Source organism: Sorex fumeus, unplaced genomic scaffold (assembly GCF_029834395.1).
Source record: "Sorex fumeus unplaced genomic scaffold, SorFum_2.1 ptg000033l, whole genome shotgun sequence".
In the NCBI taxonomy this organism is placed as follows: Eukaryota; Metazoa; Chordata; class Mammalia; order Eulipotyphla; family Soricidae; genus Sorex; species Sorex fumeus.
This window is the reverse complement of record NW_026606090.1, coordinates 20,589,782-20,610,616: the sequence shown is the minus strand read 5'-3', so window position 1 is coordinate 20,610,616 and position 20,835 is coordinate 20,589,782. Positions and strand designations below refer to the sequence as shown.

The window sequence follows — 20,835 nt, the reverse complement described above, 5'->3', positions numbered from 1 at the left end:
AAAAATAAAATTTCAAAAACTGTTTTTGTTGCTTGTTTTGTAATAAAATCCATGTGAAGCCCAGAAATATGGCGTGTTTTCCCTAACACTGACTTCCTGTCGGTACATGGGTGGTCACCCTGCCTCCACGTTAGTGTTATTGGACGGACACTGCACCTACCCCTGCTCATGGCCCGGGGCCTTCTCCTGCTGCCCGGGGGTGGGCCCGGCGGAGGGCGTGTGTGACTGGGCGTCGACGGGGTTGTGCCCCTTAAAGTCCGGGCGCCGGCGGGAGAGGGCACCTCCCTGGCTGCAGAGAGGGAGGGTGGACCCTTGGGCGCTGCGGGAGCTGGAGAGGTGCCGGCCCAGAGGGCAGGATGAGCGGGCCGATGCGGGCACCTGCGGGGCTCTTCCAACTCCTGCTCCTGTGGCTGCTCCCCTGGGCGCCCCGGGCCGAGCCCGCGCGATCCCGAGCCCCGCCGCCCTGCCCCTCCGTGTGCGAGCCCACGCGCTGCCCGCCTCTGCCCAGCTGCTCGGCGGGGGCGGCGCCCGTGCTGGACGGCTGCGGCTGCTGCCGCGTGTGCCCGGCGGCCGAAGGCGAGGCGTGCGGCGGGGCGCGGGGCCGGCCGTGCGGCCCGGGCCTGCAGTGCGGCGCGGGCACCTGTGTCTGCCCCGAGGCGCGCGCTCCGGTGTGCGGCAGCGACGGGCGCACCTACCGCAGCCTGTGCGAGCTGCGGGCTGAGAACCGCGCCGCGCGCCTCCGGGGAGCGCCGCCCGCCGTGCCCGTGCAGAGGGGCCGCTGCGCCCAGCCCGGTGAGCCCGCGACCCCCTCCGCGGGGCGGCCCTGTGGGCGCACGGAACCAGGCACGGGGGGAACGGGACGGGGCGACGGGAGAGACGGGGCGGGGAGAGGGGGCGCGGGGAAACAGGGAGTTGGGAAGCCGGGAGACAGGAGACGGGGCGCGGGGAGACGGGGAACTGGGGAGAGGGAGACGGGGCGCGGGGAGACGGGGAACTGGGGAGCGGGAGACGGGGCGTGGGGAGACCTCGGGGAGACGGGTTGCGGGGAGACGGGGAGGCGGGGAGGGCAGACGGGGCGCGGGGAGACGGGGAGGCGGGGAGGGCAGACGGGGCGCGGGGAGACGGGGAGGCGGGGAGGGCAGACGGGGCGCGGGGAGACAGGGCGCGGGGAGACGGGTCGCGGGGAGACAGAGCTGGGAGACGGGGCGCAGGGAGACGGGGTACTGGGGAGCGGGAGACGGGGCGCGGGGAGACGGGTCGCGGGGAGGCGGGGAACTGGGGAGAGGGAGACGGGGCGCGGGGAGACGGGGAACTGGGGAGCGGGAGACGGGGCGCGGGGTGACGGGGAACTGAGGAGCGGGAGACGGGGCGCGGGGAGACGGGGAACTGGGGAGCGGGAGACGGGGCGCGGGGAGACCTCGGGGAGACGGGGTGCGGGGAGACGGGGAGGCGGGGCGGGCAGACGGGGCGCGGGGAGACAGGGCGCGGGGAGACGGGGCGCGGGGAGACTGGGCGCGAGGAGACAGAGCGGGGAGACTAGGCGCGGGGTCCCGCTGCCGCCCCGAGACGAGCGTTTCTTCGCAGGCGCCCGGAGCGCGGGCCGGCTGCGCAGCAAGTTCAACTTCATTGCCGCGGTGGTGGAGAAGGTGGCGCCGTCTGTGGTTCACCTGCAGCTGTTCCGCAGGTAAGGCCCGGAGCAGGAGGTGGCCGCGAACCCCGGGGGGAGGGGGAGGGCGGTTTCCGAGTGTCCCGCGACCGCTTTGCGAGCGCCAATCCGTTGTCAAACACGCCGGGAGGCAAGAGCCACGAGGGCCTGAAGGAGGGTCCAGGGTCCTTCCCCTTCTTCCGAAACTGGGCACCTCCGCTCTCAAGCGCCAGGGGCTCTCTGCCCCTCTGCTCACATTTCCCACTGGTAAATATAAGATCAGATGGAAGAGTGAGAAGCCATCCTTGAGACACATTTTCATTTCTGAATTAAAAAAGAAAATGAACTGCTTTATAAAGTTAGATGTTTCAGATGCGCATCATTATAAATCAACGTCTACATGCCCCACATTAAATTTACCACTCAAAGTCCAATTCCATCATCATACAATTAACCTCTTTTCTTGAATTTTTTTTGGGGGGGTCATACTTTGTGGTGCTTAAGGATTATTCCCAGATGGGTGTTCAGGGATTCGTGCTATGGTCCTTGGGAGTCCAAAAGAGTTCCCCAGAATGTTGTTATTATTATTTTTTTTTTGGCCACACCCAAATGTGCTAAGGGTCTACTCCTGGCTCTGTGCTCAGGGATCAGTCCTTGTGGTGCTCCGTGGACCATAGGTGGTGCCAGGGATTGAACCTGAATCAGGTTATGTGCAAGACAAGTACTTTACCTGCTGTGTTTTCTCTCAGGCCCAGCAGTGCCTTGATTGGACCAAGTACACCATTGAGCTGTTTCTCTGGCCCTCTTATCAGATTTACCTTTCTCCCTCCCTTCTCAACTCCCCTACCCCCCTACACACACACACATACACACACACACACACACACACACACAATTAGAAAGCATCTTGAGCATGATCCGTCCCAGTATTTTGGTTTGCATGTCAGGAAACAAAATAATGTGTCTCACGCCAGAAGGTCCAGTTAGTAGTGGAAGCAGGGCAAACAGCCGACTTCGACGTCATGGACTTCCTCCCTGATGCATTTGAAAATGGGGCACAGAAGTCTACTGTTGCTAGAAGTACTGTGATCAGCCTAGGCTCCTTTGAGCAGACCAGCCCTGGAGAAGAATTTGTCGCTGAAAAGGGGACAAGGCATCTGCCATCATTTATGTCCGTGAGCGATGACTAGGGCCTGTGTGGATTGTCGATTAGAGAGAGGGGAAGCAGACTCAGAAAAAAGCCAAATGTCTTATAAATGGTAGGGGAGGTAAGCTTGAAAACTGTGAGGCTCAGGGTTTCCAGATGTGGTAGAGCCCACTTATGCTGCTGTTGTCTCCTGAGACAGGTCGCCTCTCAGTGGCAAGGACATTCCTGTGTCCAGTGGCTCTGGATTCATAATATCTGAGGATGGGCTCATTGTCACCAACGCACATGTACTCACCAACCGGCAGCGGATCCAGGTGGAGCTTCAGAGTGGGGCCCAGTATGAAGCAACCGTCAAGGACATTGACCATAAATTGGATCTTGCACTGATCAAGATTGAGCCAAAGGTGAGTGTGTGGTGGTGGTGGTGGTGGTGGGGGGGGGGCAAATCAGAGTCTGCACAGTTAGGATTTTTTTTTTTCTTTTTGGGTCACACCTGGTGATGCACAGGGGATACTCCTGGCTCTGCACTCAGTAATTACTCCTGGTGCTGCTGGGGGGACCATGTGATGATTGAATCTGGGTTGGCCGTGTAAAAGGCAAACATCCTACCCACTGTACTAACGCTCCAGACCCTGCACAGTTAGGATTTTTAAAAATCCATTTCTTGGTATTTTCATACCTATCCCATTACCACATTACATCTGCTCTACCTGTTATATACTCTTTTTTTTACTTACCTTTCTTTCTGCTCTTCATTCCTACTTTTCCCCTTACATCTAACTGTTCATCCCCAACAATTTTATGAACTGTCCTGCAGGATTTACTTTTCCTCTTTACCTCCTCCTCCTCCTTTTTTTTTTACACTGAATCACAGTGAGATGCAGTTACAAAGCTTTAATGATTGGGTATCAGTCATACAATGTTCCGGCACCTATCCCTTCACCTGTGTTTCCCCCCCACCAAGTCCCTGTATCCCTCCTGCCACTCCCACTTTCTGCACATATCTCCCATCCTGAGCGATCCCTTCCAACCATTACTGTCATAATGTGTCCTTCTCCATACCAATTGCCCTCTTTCCCAGCCCTTGAGGCAGGCTTCCAATGTTCCTTATCTCCTTCTTCAAGGAAACTTATTTCTCTACTTATGTCAGGGTTAATTTCAGTGGACTAAAGCTACTGAGTACTTTGAGTGTTGGAATATTGTATGCCTGAAACCCAATCATGAACAGTTTCTATCTTGTGGTGATTTGGTAAATAATAATAATAATAGTAATAATAATAATAATAATAATAATGAGCATCTTGCACACAAAATGTTATCTGTGTACCAGCATCATCAACATCATCTATTTTTAGGAACTCAGAATCTCAGGCCCTACCCAGATCACCTATATCAAAATCTTTTCACTTGCCTAGGTGACTTGTGTTCCGTTAATGCCTGAGAAGCACTGGTCGGGATGAGCGCCTGTCTATTAGTGTCTTACTGACTCTGTGAACCTTTGAGTTGGAAGAGTGCTGAGTTGAATCGCTCATGTTCGTCAGTGACTTCACTCTTGGCATATTTAAAAGCAACATCCACAAAGAAATCTTAGATTTTAGGGAGGATCCTGACCATCTTAACAAGTCTGCTGGTAGTTGGAATTTGAGAAACATAAGGAAGTCATACAGTCTGTGTTTTCTGAATCACACGTGCCAGAATAACAGAAAGTATGTCATGGACGTGTTATAGATGAGTGCTGATTGATTTGACCCTGAAATTGTTCTTCACCTCTTCTGCCCAATCCATCCCTCCTTGCCCATGTGCAGGCTGAACTTCCTGTACTGCTGCTAGGCAGCTCATCTGACCTGCGGGCTGGAGAGTTTGTGGTGGCCTTGGGCAGCCCGTTTTCTCTGCAGAACACGGTGACTGCAGGGATTGTCAGCACTACACAGCGCGGAGGCAGAGAGCTGGGGCTGAAGGATTCGGACATGGACTATATTCAGACCGATGCCATCATTAATGTAAGACTCCCTGAAGGGTCATCATCAGCTCCCCCCTGCCCCCGAGTCAGAATATTTGAGAGTGCCTTCTTTTCCATTTGGCCTTTTGGGGAGGTTCAGCTGGAACCTCAAAAGGGAGATGGAAAGCTACACTGTTGGATTTCCACCCGTTTGGTGTGACATTGGTACCATATCATTGGCAGGGGATTGCTGTGCTTAGTGCTGCAGAAGGGTGGAGTCCTTTGCTGTTCTGTTTCCTGCACTAACGTCAGTGTTAGGGACAATGGTGGGCTGCAACTTGTCATGCCGTAGGGAAATAGGGGCTCAGTAGAGCAAGTGGCTTTTAGTCTTTTAGAAATTATTTACAAATGACGAGAAGAAAAAGTACTGACATGGTTTCTTTTTTCTTCTTCAAATTCTGTCTCCAGCACGGGAATTCTGGGGGGCCTCTGGTGAACCTGGTAAGTGACCCCTTTCTTTGCTGCTTCTTTTATCTTCCTGATCTTCAAAGACTTTATAAATTCCATCAGGCCGACAGATGACTCGCAAAGCTGAAAATAGCAGACAAGAGTTACCAAGCACTGCTTTGAAGCATGCTCATTCCTTCAGACCGTTATTTTTCATTACTTAACAAAGGCCAATAAATGATGATGTGCAGAGAGAGGAAAGCATTTTCCACACCTATCTTTTTAAAAAAATTTTTATTATTTATTTATTGTTATTAGTGAAACACCACGAGGTACAGTTATAGACTTACAAATTTGTGTGCTTGGGTTTCAGTTATACAATGATCAAGTACCCATCCCTCCACCAGCGCCCATCCTCCACCACCATGGGTTCCAGCATCCCTCCCACCCCTCATCCCCTGCATCCCACCCTGCCTCTGTGGCAGGGCACTCCTTTTTGTTCTCTCTCTCTCTCTCCTTTTGGGTTCTGTGGTTTGCAAGAGAGGTATTGAGTGGCAATCATGTTTGGTCTGTAGTCTACTTTCAGCATGCTTCTCCCACCCTGGGAGGATCCTCCCAGCACCCTTTATTTGGTGCTCCCTTCTCTATCTGAGCTTCCTTTTCCCCTAGCAAGTGTGGCTGGCTTCCAAGTCATGGAGCAAAATTCCTGGTACTAATCTCGGCCACTCCTGGGTGTTAGTCTCCCATTATGTTACTTTATGTTCCCCAGATGAATGAAATCTTTCTGTGTCTATCCCGTTCTTTCTGAGTCATTTCGCTTAACATGATACTTTCCATGTAGTACCACTTGTATGTAAATTTCATGACTTCATCTTTTCTAACAGCTACATAGTACTCCATTGTGTAAATGTACCAAAGTTTCTTTAACCAGTCATGTTTTTCCAGATTCTGGCTATTGTAATGAGAGCTGCAATGAACAAACAAGTGCAGATGTCACTTCAACTATACTTTTTTGCCTCTCTGGGATATATTCCCAGGAGTGGTATTGCTGGGTCAAATGGTAGCTCAAATTTTAATTTTTTGAGAATCATCCATACTGTTTTCCAAAAGGGTTGAACCAGTCGGCATTCCCACCAGCAGTGAAGGAGGGTCCCTTTCTCGCCACATCCGCGCCAGCACCAGTTGCTTTTGTTCTTTTGGATGTGGGCCAGTCTCTGTGGTGTGAAATGATATCTCATAGTTGTTTTGATCTGCATCTCCGTGATGATTAATGATGTAGAGCATTTTCTCATGTGCCTTTTAGCCATTCGCATTTCTTCTTTGCGAAAGTTTCTGTTCATTTCCTTGCCCCATTTTTTGATAGGGGTTGGGTGTTTTCTTCTTGTGGAGTTCAACCAGTACCTTGTATATCCTTGATATCAACCCCTTGTTGGATGTGTATTCAGCGAATATCCTTTCCCATTCTGTAGAATGTCTTTGTATTTTGGTCACTGTTTCTTTTGAGGTGCAGAAGCTTCTTAGTTTAAGATAGTTCCATTTGTCTATCTCTGTTCTCACTTGCTTGGCCAGTGGCATGACATCTTTGAAGATACCATTAGCTTCAATATCATGGAGGGTTTTGCCAACTTTGTCTTCAATGAACTTTATGGATTCCGGTCTGATGTTGAGGTCTTCAATCCATTTTGATCTTACTTTTGTACATGGCGTTAGGCAGAGATCTGAGCCCACTTTTTTGCATATAGCTGTCCAGTTTTGCCAGCACAAAGGCTTTTCCTGCTCCACTTCACTTTTCTTGCCCCCTTATCGAAGATTAGATGATCATATGCTTGGGGGGAGATGTCAGTATATTCAACTCTGTTCCATTGGTCTACAGCTCTGCCTTTGCTCCAGGACTATGCTGTTTTAATTATTACTGCTTTGTAGTAGAGCTTGAAGTTAGGGAGGTTGATTCCTCCCATTTTCTTTTTCCCAAGAATTGCTTTAGCTATTCGTGGGGGCTTATTGTTCCATACAAATTTCAGGAGTGTTTGCTCCATTTCTTTGAAGAATGTCATGGGTATCCTAATAGGGATCTCGTTGAATTTGACAGTGCTTTGGGAAGTATTGCCATTTTGACAATGTTAATTCTCTGCATCAATGAGCAGGGGATATTTTTCCATTTCCTTGTGACCTCTTTTATTTCCTGAAGTAGTGTTTTGAAGTTTTCTTTGTACAGGTCCTTTACTTCCTTAGTTAAGCTGATTCCTAGGTACTTTATTTTCTGGGGGCACAATTGTGATTGGGATTGTTTTCTTCATGTCACTTTCTTCTCTTTCACTATTTGCATATAGGAAAGCCATGGATTTTTGGGTATTGATTTTATAGCCTGCCACTTTACTAAACAAGTCTATTGTTTCTAGGAGTTTCTTGGTAGAGGTTTTAGGGTTCTCTAAGTATAGTATCATATCATCTGCAAATAGTGAGAGTTTGATTTCTTCCTTCCCTACCTGGAGGCCCTTAATATCTTTTTCTTGCCTAATCGCTATTGCAAGTACTTCCAGTACTATATTGAACAGTAGTGGAGAGAGTGGGCATCCTTGTCTCGTCCCTGATCTTAGGGGGAAGGCTCTCAGTTTTTCCCCATTGAGGATGATGTTTGCTGTAGGTTTGTGGTAGATGGTTTTAACTATATTGAGAAAAGTCCCCTCTATCCTCATTTTGGTGAGGGTTTTTATCATAAATGGGTGCTGGATCTTGTCAAATGCTTTCTCTGCATCTATTGATATGATCGTATGATTTTTATCTTTTCTTTTATTGATATGATGGATTATGTTGATTGATTTCCAAATGTTGAACCATTCTTGCATCCCCGGGATGAATCCCACTTGGTCATGGTGTATGATCTTTTTGATGAGTAGTTGAATTCTATTTGCTAGTATTTTGTTGAGAATCTTTGCATCCGTGTTCATCAGGGATATTGGTCTGTAGTTTTCTTTTCTTGTGGTGTCTTTGTTTCCTTTTGGTATTAGAGAGATATTGGCTTCATAGAAACTGTTTGGAGAGTTTCTGTTTTTTCAATTTCCTGGAAAAGCTTGAGAAGAACTGGCAATAGGTCCTCTTTAAATGTTTGAAAAAATTCGCTAGTGATCCACACCTATCTTTAGCTGATAGTGTAGAAGTTAGTTCCCTAAGGTCAATTTGCTAATTATTCTCAATAGTTTTATTGTTGAAAGTTTTGCCTTTCCTATGTTTTAATGTCAAGTAAGAAATGCAACGAAATTTCCTCCTGTGCTTTTTATTGTGTGTGAAAATACAAGCACTACTCTGGGTATCATACACTGTGGACCTTGACTCAGCCTCCTGCCTGCACTCCAATTCACTGAATTATCTCTTTGGTTCCATGGTTCTTTTTTTTTTTTTTTTTTTTAAAATAAATAGCACAGCGGTAGGGCGTTTGCCTTGCATGCAGACAGCTCGGCCGCACAGGGTTCAATTCCTCCACCCCTCTCGGAGAGCCCGGCAAGCTGCCGAGAGTATCTCTCCCGCACAGCAAAGCCTGGCAAGCTACCCGTGACTCATTCAATATGCCAAACACAGTAACAACAAGCCTCAAAATGGAGACTTACCGGGCCCGCTCGAGGAAATCGATGAACAACGGGAGGACAGTGTTTTGACAGTGAGTTAAAAATTAGGTTCACACAGAAGTACTGCATGGTCCTCAAAGCACCAGCAGGAGTGACCCCTGAGTACAGAGTTGAGAGTAGCCTCCAAACATGAAAACTGCTAAGTGTGGTAAAAAAATAAAACTAACACCCCCAATTCTCCATAACTCAATGGGGTGAGTGCATGTTTTATATGTGCAAGGGAGTGGTTCAATTCCTGGCACTACCTGGTCCTCAGAGTACTATGGGGTGAGACCTCCACACAGACGAGGAGTAGCCCTGGAAAACCACTCGGTATGGCCCCCAAATAAAATAGCAACAACATCAAATTAGCCTTAAGATTTAAAAATCCTCAGTAGAAATTTTTACTCAGTCTTGGCTATCCAACTACATGAGCTGCTCTAATGGTCACACCCACTACTCTCTAGTGAAGTCCTCATTTCTTCTCGTCTCTCTGTATTCTGATCCAAAGCGACCAGCTTTCCTCCTTTCTCCACTTGTTCTATGTTTGCTACTTGGTGACTTCTCTCCTCCCTGGCCAGGATGGTGATGTGATTGGCATAAACACACTGAAGGTGACTGCAGGAATCTCCTTTGCAATTCCTTCTGATAGAATTAGACAGTTCCTGGCAGAATACCATGAGCGCCAGATAAAAGGTAAGGAGAGTTAGGGTTTTTTCCTTTCCTCGTGTTTTTCAGGAATATTTAATTTGTTGTAAAGACAGTCATTCGAATTCTATAGAACACTGAGTCACTGGTACCACACTCCTATCATAATGGCTTGGGTGTTGATGTTGGGGGGCAAGGTACAAAAGCAGGCATGTGATGCACCTAGAAAGTTCTGGGTTGACTCTTATGGAAAGGAACCCTGTGGCTGGAAGTAGGTGGGAAAGTCTATGCGGATGATAAAGGTTGCTTGAAATTCCTTTCAGACGCTGAAAAGGCAGCTATAATAGTCAGATACTCTGTGACTCGAGTGTCTTTTAAACCTGTAAAAAGACACTTTGTTGTGAGTAACACAGTATAAATTTTATTTCCAGGAAAGACTCTTTCACAGAGAAAATATCTGGGTCTGCGGATGCTGCCTCTCACTATTAAGTAAGTATGTTTCTGAATAAGACTGGGTTGCTTTTCAGAAGCACTGGGATTTTTAAAATTATATATAATTTAAAAAGATTATTATAATTGTATAATTGTGAGGCCGAGCTGGGCTACATTCAGGTCTGAGAGGTGATACATGGCTCTGTGCTCAGGAGTGACCCTGGGCTTTTGTTCTGGAAATTGAACGGTGTCAGCAGAAAACAAGGCAATTGCCTTACCTCCTGTGCTGTCTCACTCATCCCTAGAGGGGTTACTCTAACTTGTACCAGAGTCCCCACCAGGGGATCTGTCTCTGCTTGTACCATCATTCATGATCGTTTGTTTCACTAGTTTTCACTGTGGAAGGAGCAATAGCATAGCTGGTAGGGGATTTGCGTTGCGCGCAGCCGACCTGGGTTCGATTCCTCTGCCCCTCTCGGAGAGCCCGGAAAGCTACCAAGAGTATCCCGCCCGCAAGGCAGATCCTGTCAAGCTACCAGTGACGTATTCAGTACGCCAAAAACAGTAACAAGTTTCACAATAGAGATGTTACCAATGCCCGCTCCAGCAAAATTGATGAACAACAGTGCAGTACTATAGTTTTCACTATAGTATAGCCGCAAGCCCTTGAAAGAACACAGCTTGAACTACATAGGTCCATTTATATGGATTTTCCTATAGGCAGATGATATAGACTTATGGTAGTGATAAATACAATGCAGTACTATAAATGCACTTTATTTTACTTATGATTTTCTTTATAATACATTTTATCTAGCTTTGTTATAACAGTACAATATTTGATACGTATAATATACAAAATACATGCTAATCAACTGTTAAATAAGGTTTCTGTTACTAGTGAAGGCTTTCGGGATGTCAAAAGTTATAAGGTTTTTTTTTTGACTATCTTTCATGCTTTTTCTCTCTTTCGTTTACAAGTGGGACTTTTAACTGCATAGGAGTGGGGAGAGAAAGTTAGTACTCCTAACCTTGGAGTTGTTCAATTGACATTTTAGTTAATTCCACTGTAACTGTACTAAAAATGTTTAGTGGTTTTAGGTTTTGGATTAGAAATGAAGACCACCCTTAGGAAAGAAAACCTGTGACAGACTCAATGGGATTTTCATTAGCCCTTGACAGATTTTAAGCAGTCAGAGAATATCTGCTCTAATTGTAGGCTTTGATCAGGCTTCAGAAGATTAATGCTTTTTCTTGTTAGTCATACTGAATAATAAAAACCTAGTCAAGAAAGTTCAAAGAACTGATTTGCTTTATCAAATGATTCATGAATCCAGCAGCATTTTATGTAGATAGAAAGGAACTTCCAGGATCTCATAAAAAGTAGTATTTTAAAGGCAGGGGAAGGAAGTTTTTAAAAAGTATATTTTTTGTTTTATAATTTTTAAAATTTCTTTTCTTAAATTGAGATGCTGTGATTTACAATGCTATTAATAATGGTTTTTTATGCACAAAATTCCAATACCACACCCATCATCAGTGCACCCCCGCCTCTCCCAGGAGCTGTCTTTCCTGAAGCACCCCCCTGTTCAGTTGTGTGGGTCAGTTCTCTCATTATGTTGTCTCTGGACCTCTGTTGTGGACCTTTAAGTCCCACATATAAGAGATCACTCTGTATCTATCCATTTCCTTCTGACTTCACTTAGGTTGATGTCCTCTAGTCCCCCCCACCCCCATATTGCTATAAATTGCATGCTTTTGTTCTTTTTTAGAGTTGCATAGTATTCCATTGTGTATATATATCACAACTTCTTGGTCCATTCATCTGTGGTTGGCATTTGGGTTGTTTCCATATCTTGGCTATTGTACTGAGTAAGCCAATGGACATGGGTGTGCATATGTCACTTTAAATTAATGACTTTGTGTTTTGTGGATGCCAGGAAGTAGTAGTTCTATTTTGATATTTTGGCTAGATCTCCAGAAGGCTGAACCAGATAGCATTCCCATCAACAGTGGATGAGGTGCCTTTCTCACCGCAATCTCACTGTTGTTTCTAAGCTTTTGGTTCTGTGCCATTCTCACTGGTGAAGATGACATCTCACTGTCATACTTGCATTCCCTAATCATGAGTGATGATGAGCGCTTTTTCATATGCCTGTTGGCCATCCATGTGTCTTCTTTGGGACAGCGCCTGTTCATTTCCTTTCCTCATTTATGGATGGGTGGTCATTGAATTTTTTCTTGTTGAGTTTTGTGAGTGAGAGCTGGAGCGATAGCACAGCTGGTAGGGCATTTGCCTTGCATGCAGCTGACCCGGGTTCGATTCCTCCAACCCTCTCTGTGAGCCCGGCAAGCTACCAAGAGTATCGCGCCCGCACAGTAGAGCCTGGCAAACTCCCTGTGGCATATTCGGTATGCCAAAAACAGTAACAATAGGTCCCACAGTGGAGATGTTACTGGTGCCCTCTTGAGCAAATCGATAAACAATGGGAGGACAGTGCTACAGTGCTACAGAGTTTTGTGAGTGCTTTATAAATCTTGGATATCAACTATTTGATATGTTGTGTCCAAATATTTTCTGTCATTCAGTAGGGTCTCTGAAAAAAATGTATTCTTTTCAGCTTTCTGTAACCTATGTAGGGTGGACAGAGAATCACATGGCAGATGACCTCATTGGTGCTGACTAGGGGATTCTACTGAATCAATCCTGGCGGAAGATTGTTACTACAATTAACTTAGATGTTGTGTCTTGCTGGGCTTAGCACAGGAAATTCTGTTTTGGCTCTCTCTCTCTCTCTCTTTCTGTATGTGTGTGTACGTAATTTTAAACAATTGAATGGTTTAATGTTTAACTCTTCTCACTTTTCTTAGCCTTCTTCAAGACATGAAAAGGCAAGATCCAAATTTCCCTGATGTGAGTTCTGGGGTTTTTGTATATGAAGTAATCGAAGGAACAGCTGCTGAAAGGTAAGAGATGTTCTAGCCTTTATTTTTTTTTCTCACTAAATGTGTGCTACAGTGATCATGGGGAAGATCTCAATCGGCAGGCTTAAGAGAGTGTCTTGAACAATTCAGATGTTACTGCTGTGATGTTGGAACATTTTATTAATTTGTTATGTTTATGATAAATGTTTTATATAACACATTAAAAAGATATAAAATATAATAAATACAGTATTATAAAATACTTATACAAATCCCTGTTATATAAATAATTTAAAATAATTATATAAGACAAAATAAAATAAATAAAACCAGAAGCAATATAAATATTTATTCATAAAATAGTCCTTTTGTGTTTTGGGAGAATTACTTTTCACTGTCTTTGCATTATGTAAAATTTTAATCTGCTATTCTAGCACATTGAGTTTGTGTTCTTTCTAGTGGGAGAAAGAACACAAACTCAACTGAGAGTACAAAAATTACCTAAGGGCTGGAGAGACAGATGGCAGGTAAGGTGTTTGCCTATGCACTGCTGAACTGGACTCAATCCTGTGCGTCCCTTGTACAACCAGGAGTGATCCCTGAGTGCAGAGCCGGGAGTAAGCCCTGAGCAGAGCTGAGTGTTGCCCAAATCAAACAAAAAGTTTAAGTAAATATTTTAGGTATTTTAAAACACTTTTCTCTGTGAACTCTGGATGGTAATACCAGAGGGAAATAGTAAGACTAAAAATAGAGCAAAGGCCCGAGTACCTCTCCAAAAATAATTCCCCAATTGATAACACTCTTGTTTTTAAAATATCTATACTCATTACTGAGGAGAGGCAACTTGTCCTACAGTTATTTTCTTGAGTCTTTCTCATATTTCAACATTCCTCCCATTGTTTCTCAGGGCTCAGTAATCAGCAACTTTTAGATTATGGCAACTTCTTTTAGTAGGGGGTAGAAACCATAGGTACTCAGTGTTCAGAATAGATAAGTGTTAGGTCTTGTTACTAATTTTGATTTGTCACAGAGTTTTCCAGACTTTCTTGGCTCCTTTCTCCTCCCCCCTTCCTTATTTTTAACTTTTGGCTCAAGACCAAAGCTATTTTTTTCAGCTCTCCAAACCCTTGCTGCTCAAAAAGTATGCTGTAGACCAGCAGAATTAACACCAGTGTAATTTTTTAAATTCAAATTTAATTTTGGTGAGCCAAAGAAATATTACACTCGGTAGGGCACTTGCCTTATGCAAGGCCTATCAGAGTTCAATCCCTGGCACCCCGTCTGGTCCCATGAGCCCAGTCAGGAGTGATCCTAGAGAGAGGCAGAAGCCCTAGGCACCACCAGGTATGACCCAAAACAAAAACAAAACCAGACAAAGTTGAAATTTGTCTTAAAAAAAAAGTTGACATATTTTTAATTTATTTATTTTTTTCTTTTTGGGTCACACCCAGCAATGCACAGGGGTTACTCCTGGCTCTGTGCTCAAGAATTACCCCTGGCAGTGCTCAGGGGACTATATGGGATGCTGGGAATCGAACCCGGGTTGGCCATGTGCAAGGCAAGTGCCCTACCCGCTGTGTTATTGCTCCAGCTCCAGTTGACATATTTTAAGATGTTTTTTCCATTTTCTTTTTGTTATAAGGTCAGACACATCTTTGGTTGTGGCATTCACACATCTGACTACAGTGCTAGCAAACCTAGGTACAGTACTTAGGGGTTGCAAGAGCTCAGTAATCCTGGTCCTCATGCTCACCGGATCTAACTGTGGTTCTGACACACCTGCTTTTGGGGCGTGCAAGCAGTCGCTGCCACATTTGCACTGTTGTTGTAGTGCTAGTCAGGGGCTGCACACTTTAATCACGGTGTTTGCACACACCAAGTCGCATCACATACCTAAGATCACACTGTTTTCCGAAAGCCAGGAATCCCAAATGTTAGCGGTGCCCAGCCACGCCTGACACAGTGACAGCACTAGTTGGTGTACTCAAGGCTTCACATGTGCGAGGCAGGTACTTTGCCACTGAGCTATCCCTCAGGTCCTCAACTGGAGCATCTAAGAAATGCAGTATGGTAAACCCTGGTGCTGTGTTTCTTGGTCATTTGTATACACAATAAAATGTGGAATTTACTGCTTGTTAGAAGTGATTGATGAATTGGAATTTTAATTTTTTGTTTTGGGGCCACGCCTTGCTATGCTCAGGACTTACTTCTGGCTCTGCAATCACAGAGATCACTCTTGGTGGGCTTGGGGGGGGCCAAATGGGGTGCTGAGGATCAAACCTGGGTCAGCCATGTGCAAGGCATGTGCCCTACCTACTGCAGTATTGCTCTGGCTCTCTCTCTCTCTCTCTCTCTCTCTCTCTGATTTTATCCACTTATATCTAATTATAATGACTGTAATAACAGCTAACACATTATGCTTGGCACCATTGTGTTTTACATACTTATTTAAGCCCCAGTTGTCTTTTGATATAGATATAGTTTTACTGAACTTGCAGCTCTGGTAGAGGTCAATTAACCTGAGTTTTACTGTAAGACAGAGAGTAGGTATGAAACTTCACTTAAGCCCTGCATTATTCTGCTTGTATGGTTGCTATCTTTACTCTGAGAGGCAGTACAATTGAGTTGTGAGATGATGAGTTTTCAAGTCTGAAAGATTCAGGATCAAATTGCATTTTAGCCTCTTACAAGTTGTGGGACTTGGAAAAGGTCCTTTATCTTGTCTGAGTCTCACTTCATCATATTTAGTGCATTTGTATGTAGTAATAACTTGCAGATTTCTTTCTCTTTTCTTCTCCCAGAAATACTGTGAATTAAGTTCTTTTGTAGAGTCTCAGTCATTCTCCTGAGCTGTCCTGGTGCTAAAGGCTTTCCCTCAGACACAGAATGCTCTGACTCATATGCAGGATATAAAGTAACAGAGGAGGAAAAATAATGTTCAAGGCAATAGGAAGAAAGAGCAGGATGGTCCTTAGGAGGAATCTTGCCACTGTGAGGAGACGGGGGAATAAGCCAGAGAAGGGGCCACGATGAATATGATGGGAGGGAAGTGGTCACTCTGGACAAGGACTGGGTGCTAAAGAGGGGTAAAGTGATATGCATGATCACAATCAATCACAATCAATCACAACCATCCTGTTATTCGTCGATTGCCTCGAGCAGGCCCCAGTAACGTCTCCTTCATCCTAGCCCTGAGATTTTTTAAAAAGTGCCATATTCAAGGCATTTTCAGAGTTAGGAGAATGAGAACCATCATTGTTACTGGTATTTGGCATATTGGATACACAACGGGGAGTTTGCCAGACTCTGCCGTGTGGGCAGGTTACATTCGCTAGCCTGCCAGTTTGTCCAAAGTAGGAATGAGATGATAAGATGTCGTGCGGCCCTGAATGCGGCCGTGCGCTTCTGGGAGTTGGGTTTTATAGTCTCTGAGTCTTGGCCGTTGATGGGATTACACGGTGCCAGGGGGCCATGCATGATCATCAGTAACAATATTGCAAAGTCTGAAAGGATAAGAGAAAAAGTGTCACCCCTAGAGACAGGCTGGGGGCAGGAGGGAAACTGGGGACATCGGCAGAGGAAAGAAGACACTGGTGAAGGGACGGGTGTTGGAATATTGCATACCTGAAACTCAGTCATGAATAACTCCGTAATTCAAAGTGATTAAAAACAAAGAAGTATGAGTTTGAAAAACAGAGGCTTTCCTTATGTTTAGTTCAACCCTCAAAGTTATTTTCCACATCCCCCTTGCTTTATATTTCTTCTAGTTTTTCTCCCTTTTCATAATTTTAAAACAATTTTATTTTTATTCAGTTGTTCATGATGACTTATTCCATTCAATATTGCAACACCAAACCCACAACTAATACATATTCCTACCACCACTATTTCCAATTTTCTCGACCACTGCCCAAACTTGTCCTAGTAGCAGAACCTAAATGATTTAATTTGTATTGCTTATATGATTAATTTGCTAAAAATGATCAAAAAAGATTTCCTTAGAAGAAAGTGTGTGAAGATTGTTGTATCTCAGTCTTGAGCCATTAAGCCCTGGTAGAAGAGATTACTAACATATTGTTACAGGGTAAGCCTTGTGTTACTCCTGATATATCAGTGGTGTAGTTTGACATACCGTATGCTCCAGGGATTCTAAAATTTTGAATAAAGTGATATAGCTGGAGTTAAATTTTTAACTGGTGACTTAGGAGTCCAGAAGCATCTCTGCAGCTTGCTGATCTCTTTTGAGATTTCTTTTTGAGTCTCTGGATCATGGCCAGTTAATGAGCTTATATGGCACCAGAGGTAGTTAATGGGCATGACTGCCAGGCTCCCAAAGGTGTCACAAAATCCACATACCTGAGTTTTCCAACAGATTCATTACTAGATGAGGCTCACCTGAGCCTGTGGAGTTTGGTCATGAGCATGGCAGCGATTCGGTTCTGGAGGTTTTTGACTGTGGGGGCTCAGTTTGGGCAGGTGGAGGGCTTACCCCCTCCCTTCTGGCGTGCCCAGGATATAAGGCTCAGCCTGGTGTGGGGTCTGGAGGTATCTCGACAGCATGCTCATCTCTTTCTTTTAAGATTCATTTATGAGTCTCTGGATCATGGCCAGTTAATGAGCTCATATGACCCCAGAGGCAGTTCTTGGGCTTGACTCCATTTTCATAATTTTCAAATACATTATCACATATCTTGATGATTCTCCCACATTATCATTCTTTCTTGGGCTTCCCATTTCCCTTAAAGTGTGTCTTCTTTTATTTATTGTTATTATCTTATTGAATAACTGTGAGATAGTTACGAAGCTTTCATGTTTGAGATTCAGCCATACAATGATTGAACACCCATTGCTACACTAGTGCACATTTTCCACCACCAATGTCTCCAGATGTCTCCAGTATCCACTCCCCCCCCCACCCCCACCCCATCGCAGTCTTCATCCTGCCTCTATGGCAGACAATTTCCCCAATATTCTCTACTTTGGGGTATTATTTTTGCCTAAATTTTTCCACCACCATTCAAGCCTACCTGGCAGGGCAGATGTTAGATAATTTATTTTCCATTACTCATTTTGAATATCATGAGAGTTCGCGTGGCCACAAAGTGGCCACATGCTTCTGGGATTCTAGATTGTAAATAGTTGGGTTCCAGAGACATCTCTGTAGGGCACCAATCCATTTTGGGATTCAACTGGGAGTCTCTGGACCAGGGCTGTTGGTGCGCCATTATGGCCCCTGGCAGAAGCTTGTGGGCATGACAGCTAGGCCGCTGAGCAGGTGGAGAGCTGGAGAGGGAAAGCCTGGCGCCATTGCCGCCATGCTGCCTGGAGATTTAGTCCTGGTACCCGCATACCTGGGCCTTGCTTGTGGGAGTTGTCAGACACCGGGTTTCCATCTGGAGTGGGCAGGGAGACTGCACCTGCTCCACCTGGGGTGCCTTGATGAAATTGGCTTGGTATGGAGCCCAGAGAGATCTCCAGTGCTGTGGTGCCATCTGCTCCATCACTGATCCCTCCACCAGTATCCCCAGTTTCCCCTACCTCACATCCCCAGTCTGCCATCTTGACAGGCACCTTTTTAAGTCTGGTTGTTCAAATTTGGGTCTCAGGATTTCAGTGTTGACCGTCTGGTCTCGATATTTGACTCTATCATTCTTTAACACCACAGATGTACCTGAATCTCCTCAACCTGCCTCCCATTGCTTCTCACTTGTTTTTTCCTCCTATACCTCTCCGCTCTATTTTTTTCTATACTCTTGGGCCATGGGTGATTTGGGCATTCCCTCACTCCCCTTTAAACCATTGCATTCTCTCATCCAGTTATACCACATATAAGTGATATCACCCTGTGTTTATCCTTCTGGCTTTCTTCATTTAACATGATTTACGTTTGACAGTTCCATCCTTATTATTGCAAATTGCTTGACTTCATCATTCCTTACAGATGGATGGTATTTCTGTATGTGTGTGTTGTGTTGTGTTGGTGTGTGTGTGTGTATGTGCCACATCTTCATGATTCACTCGTCTATTATTGGACATCAAGGTTGATTCCAAATCTTAGTTGAGTGCTGCAATGAATAATGATGTCCAAACATTCTTCTGAATGACTTTTTCTGTCTTGGAGATGGATACCCGAAAGTGGAATTGCTGGGTCATATGGAAGCTCAATTTTCAAACTCTCCATACTGTTTTCCTTAGGGGTTGGGCCAGACAACATTCCCACCAGCAGTGGATGAGGGTTCCTTTTCACTACATCCCTACAAAATATATTGTCGCCAGTATTTCTAATGTGTGCCATTATCACGGGTATAAGATGGTATCTCACTGTCATCTTGACTTGGATTTCCCTAATAATAAGTGATGATGAGCATTTTTTTCATATATGGAGGCGCAATTTAAGTTCATTGAGAACCCTTTATACTATTTTTCACAGGGGTTGAACCAGACATTCCCACCTGTGGTGGCTGAGAGTTCCTTTTACACCATATGTGTCTGCCAACACAGACAGAATCAGAACTTTAAATATTTTTTGTTTGGCTTTTGTTTTGGGGCCTTATATAGTGGTTCTCAGGGATCACTCCTGACAGGCATGAGCGACCATATGTGGCACAAACTTAGGCTGGCTGTGTGCAAACCTTACCTACTGTACTATCTGCCCAGTCCCCAGAACTTTAAATATTCAGACTTTGAAAGGTGATTGTCTTTGATTTCATGGAATCAGGCATACTATTGTGTAACACAACATGCTTTCCAGTTCTATAAGTTGGGTGAAGGTCAAGTAAGTGGGCTAGCAATATTAAGTTGATGTTAGTTTAAGTGGGGAAAGCATTCCTACTCAAACTTTTCAAATTTGCTGTTGAGATTAGGAGAGTCAGAGAGATACTACAGCATGTAAGGTGCTTGCTTTGTATGCAGTTGACCCGGGGTTTAATCTCTGGCACCACATATGGTGCAGAGCATTGCCTGCAGTAAACCCTGAGCACTGCTGAGCATGGAATTAAAACAACCTCCTAAACAAACAACAACAACAACAAAATAAGAAAGAAGTGCCTTTGAGGCTTATAAAGACTAGAAGTTATTAAAAATGAAAAGGTAAACTCAATTCTGAAACTATATATATGTTTTTTCCCCCCTCATATATAAATCTGATAGAATGATGGACCAATAATTTTATATAGATAAAAGAGTGTTATCCTCTTGGTGATTTAACAGTTCTTTATTTGGAAGGGTTGAGGCTATTTCTGATTTCCTGGTTTGTATGTTTAATGCTAGCAACAGTAAAGCTGTAAGAGATATTTAATTATAGATGAAGATGAGTAAATTTTTAGTCTCATGGTCCTTTTTCCTTCCCTCCCAGCTCTGGGTTGAGAGACCATGATGTAATAGTCAGCATAAACGGGCAACCTGTCACCACAACAACTGATGTTACAGAAGCTGTTAAGAACAATGACTTCCTTTCCATTGTGGTTCGTCGAGGAAGTCTAACTTTGATCCTGACAGTTGCACCGGAGATAATCGATTAAGTATCTTGCTTTAAAGAGAAACCAAAGCTATATTACCTGGTGTGTATTGAAGATATGCCAAAGATAAGGGTTTTGCGATTTCTTTCTTAAAAAGCGAAAAATGAATGCTATAAAACACACATCTTTAGGGATCATTAGGTCAGGGGTGTTGCAACGGAAGCAAGTGAGAGCCCCTGGTGCCAGAGTCTGTGAGCTACTAAAGTTGTGTTTGTTGTCTGGTTTTGGGGCCACATTCAGTGGTGCTCAGGGCTTACTTCTGGCTCTGCACTGATGGGCTCAGGAGACCGTACTGAGTGTGAGGGTCAAATTTGGGTCTGCCACATGGAAGGCAAGTGCCTTATCTGCTGTACTATCTCTGCCTCTGTTTTTTGTTTTTGGTTTTTTTTTTTGGTGCTGGAGATCAGTCAAAACCAGGACATCACACTTTTCAGACATGTTCTCTCTGCTCAGCCACACCAGGTAGAGTTTCTAATTTAACCCTGAGAGAAGACCATTTTATTATTTTAAAATATCTGTATAGCTACAAACTA

At 44.8% G+C, this 20,835-nt stretch overlaps 1 protein-coding gene across 1 annotated transcript; it reads left to right on the top strand.

Annotated features, from left to right (window-relative positions):
* The first annotated feature begins 356 nt into the window (after positions 1-356).
* Positions 357-20,389, top strand: HTRA4 (HtrA serine peptidase 4). Its single transcript, XM_056116890.1, has 9 exons — positions 357-792; positions 1,585-1,684; positions 2,992-3,196; positions 4,598-4,792; positions 5,200-5,232; positions 9,362-9,476; positions 9,860-9,917; positions 12,732-12,827; positions 20,140-20,389. Exons 1-9 carry the CDS (start codon positions 357-359, stop codon positions 20,303-20,305), a joined length of 1,404 nt encoding a protein of 467 aa, XP_055972865.1. The 3' UTR covers positions 20,306-20,389.
* Positions 20,390-20,835: the final 446 nt, after the last annotated feature.

Coding starts and splice junctions, on each gene's coding strand:
- HTRA4 (XM_056116890.1), top strand. CDS start 357: ATGAGCGGGCCGATGCGGGCACCTGCGGGGCTCTTCCAACTCCTGCTC. Junction 1,685..2,991: donor CACCTGCAGCTGTTCCGCAG/GTAAGGCCCGGA, acceptor CTCCTGAGACAG/GTCGCCTCTCAGTGGCAAGG. Junction 5,233..9,361: donor GGGGGCCTCTGGTGAACCTG/GTAAGTGACCCC, acceptor CTCCCTGGCCAG/GATGGTGATGTGATTGGCAT.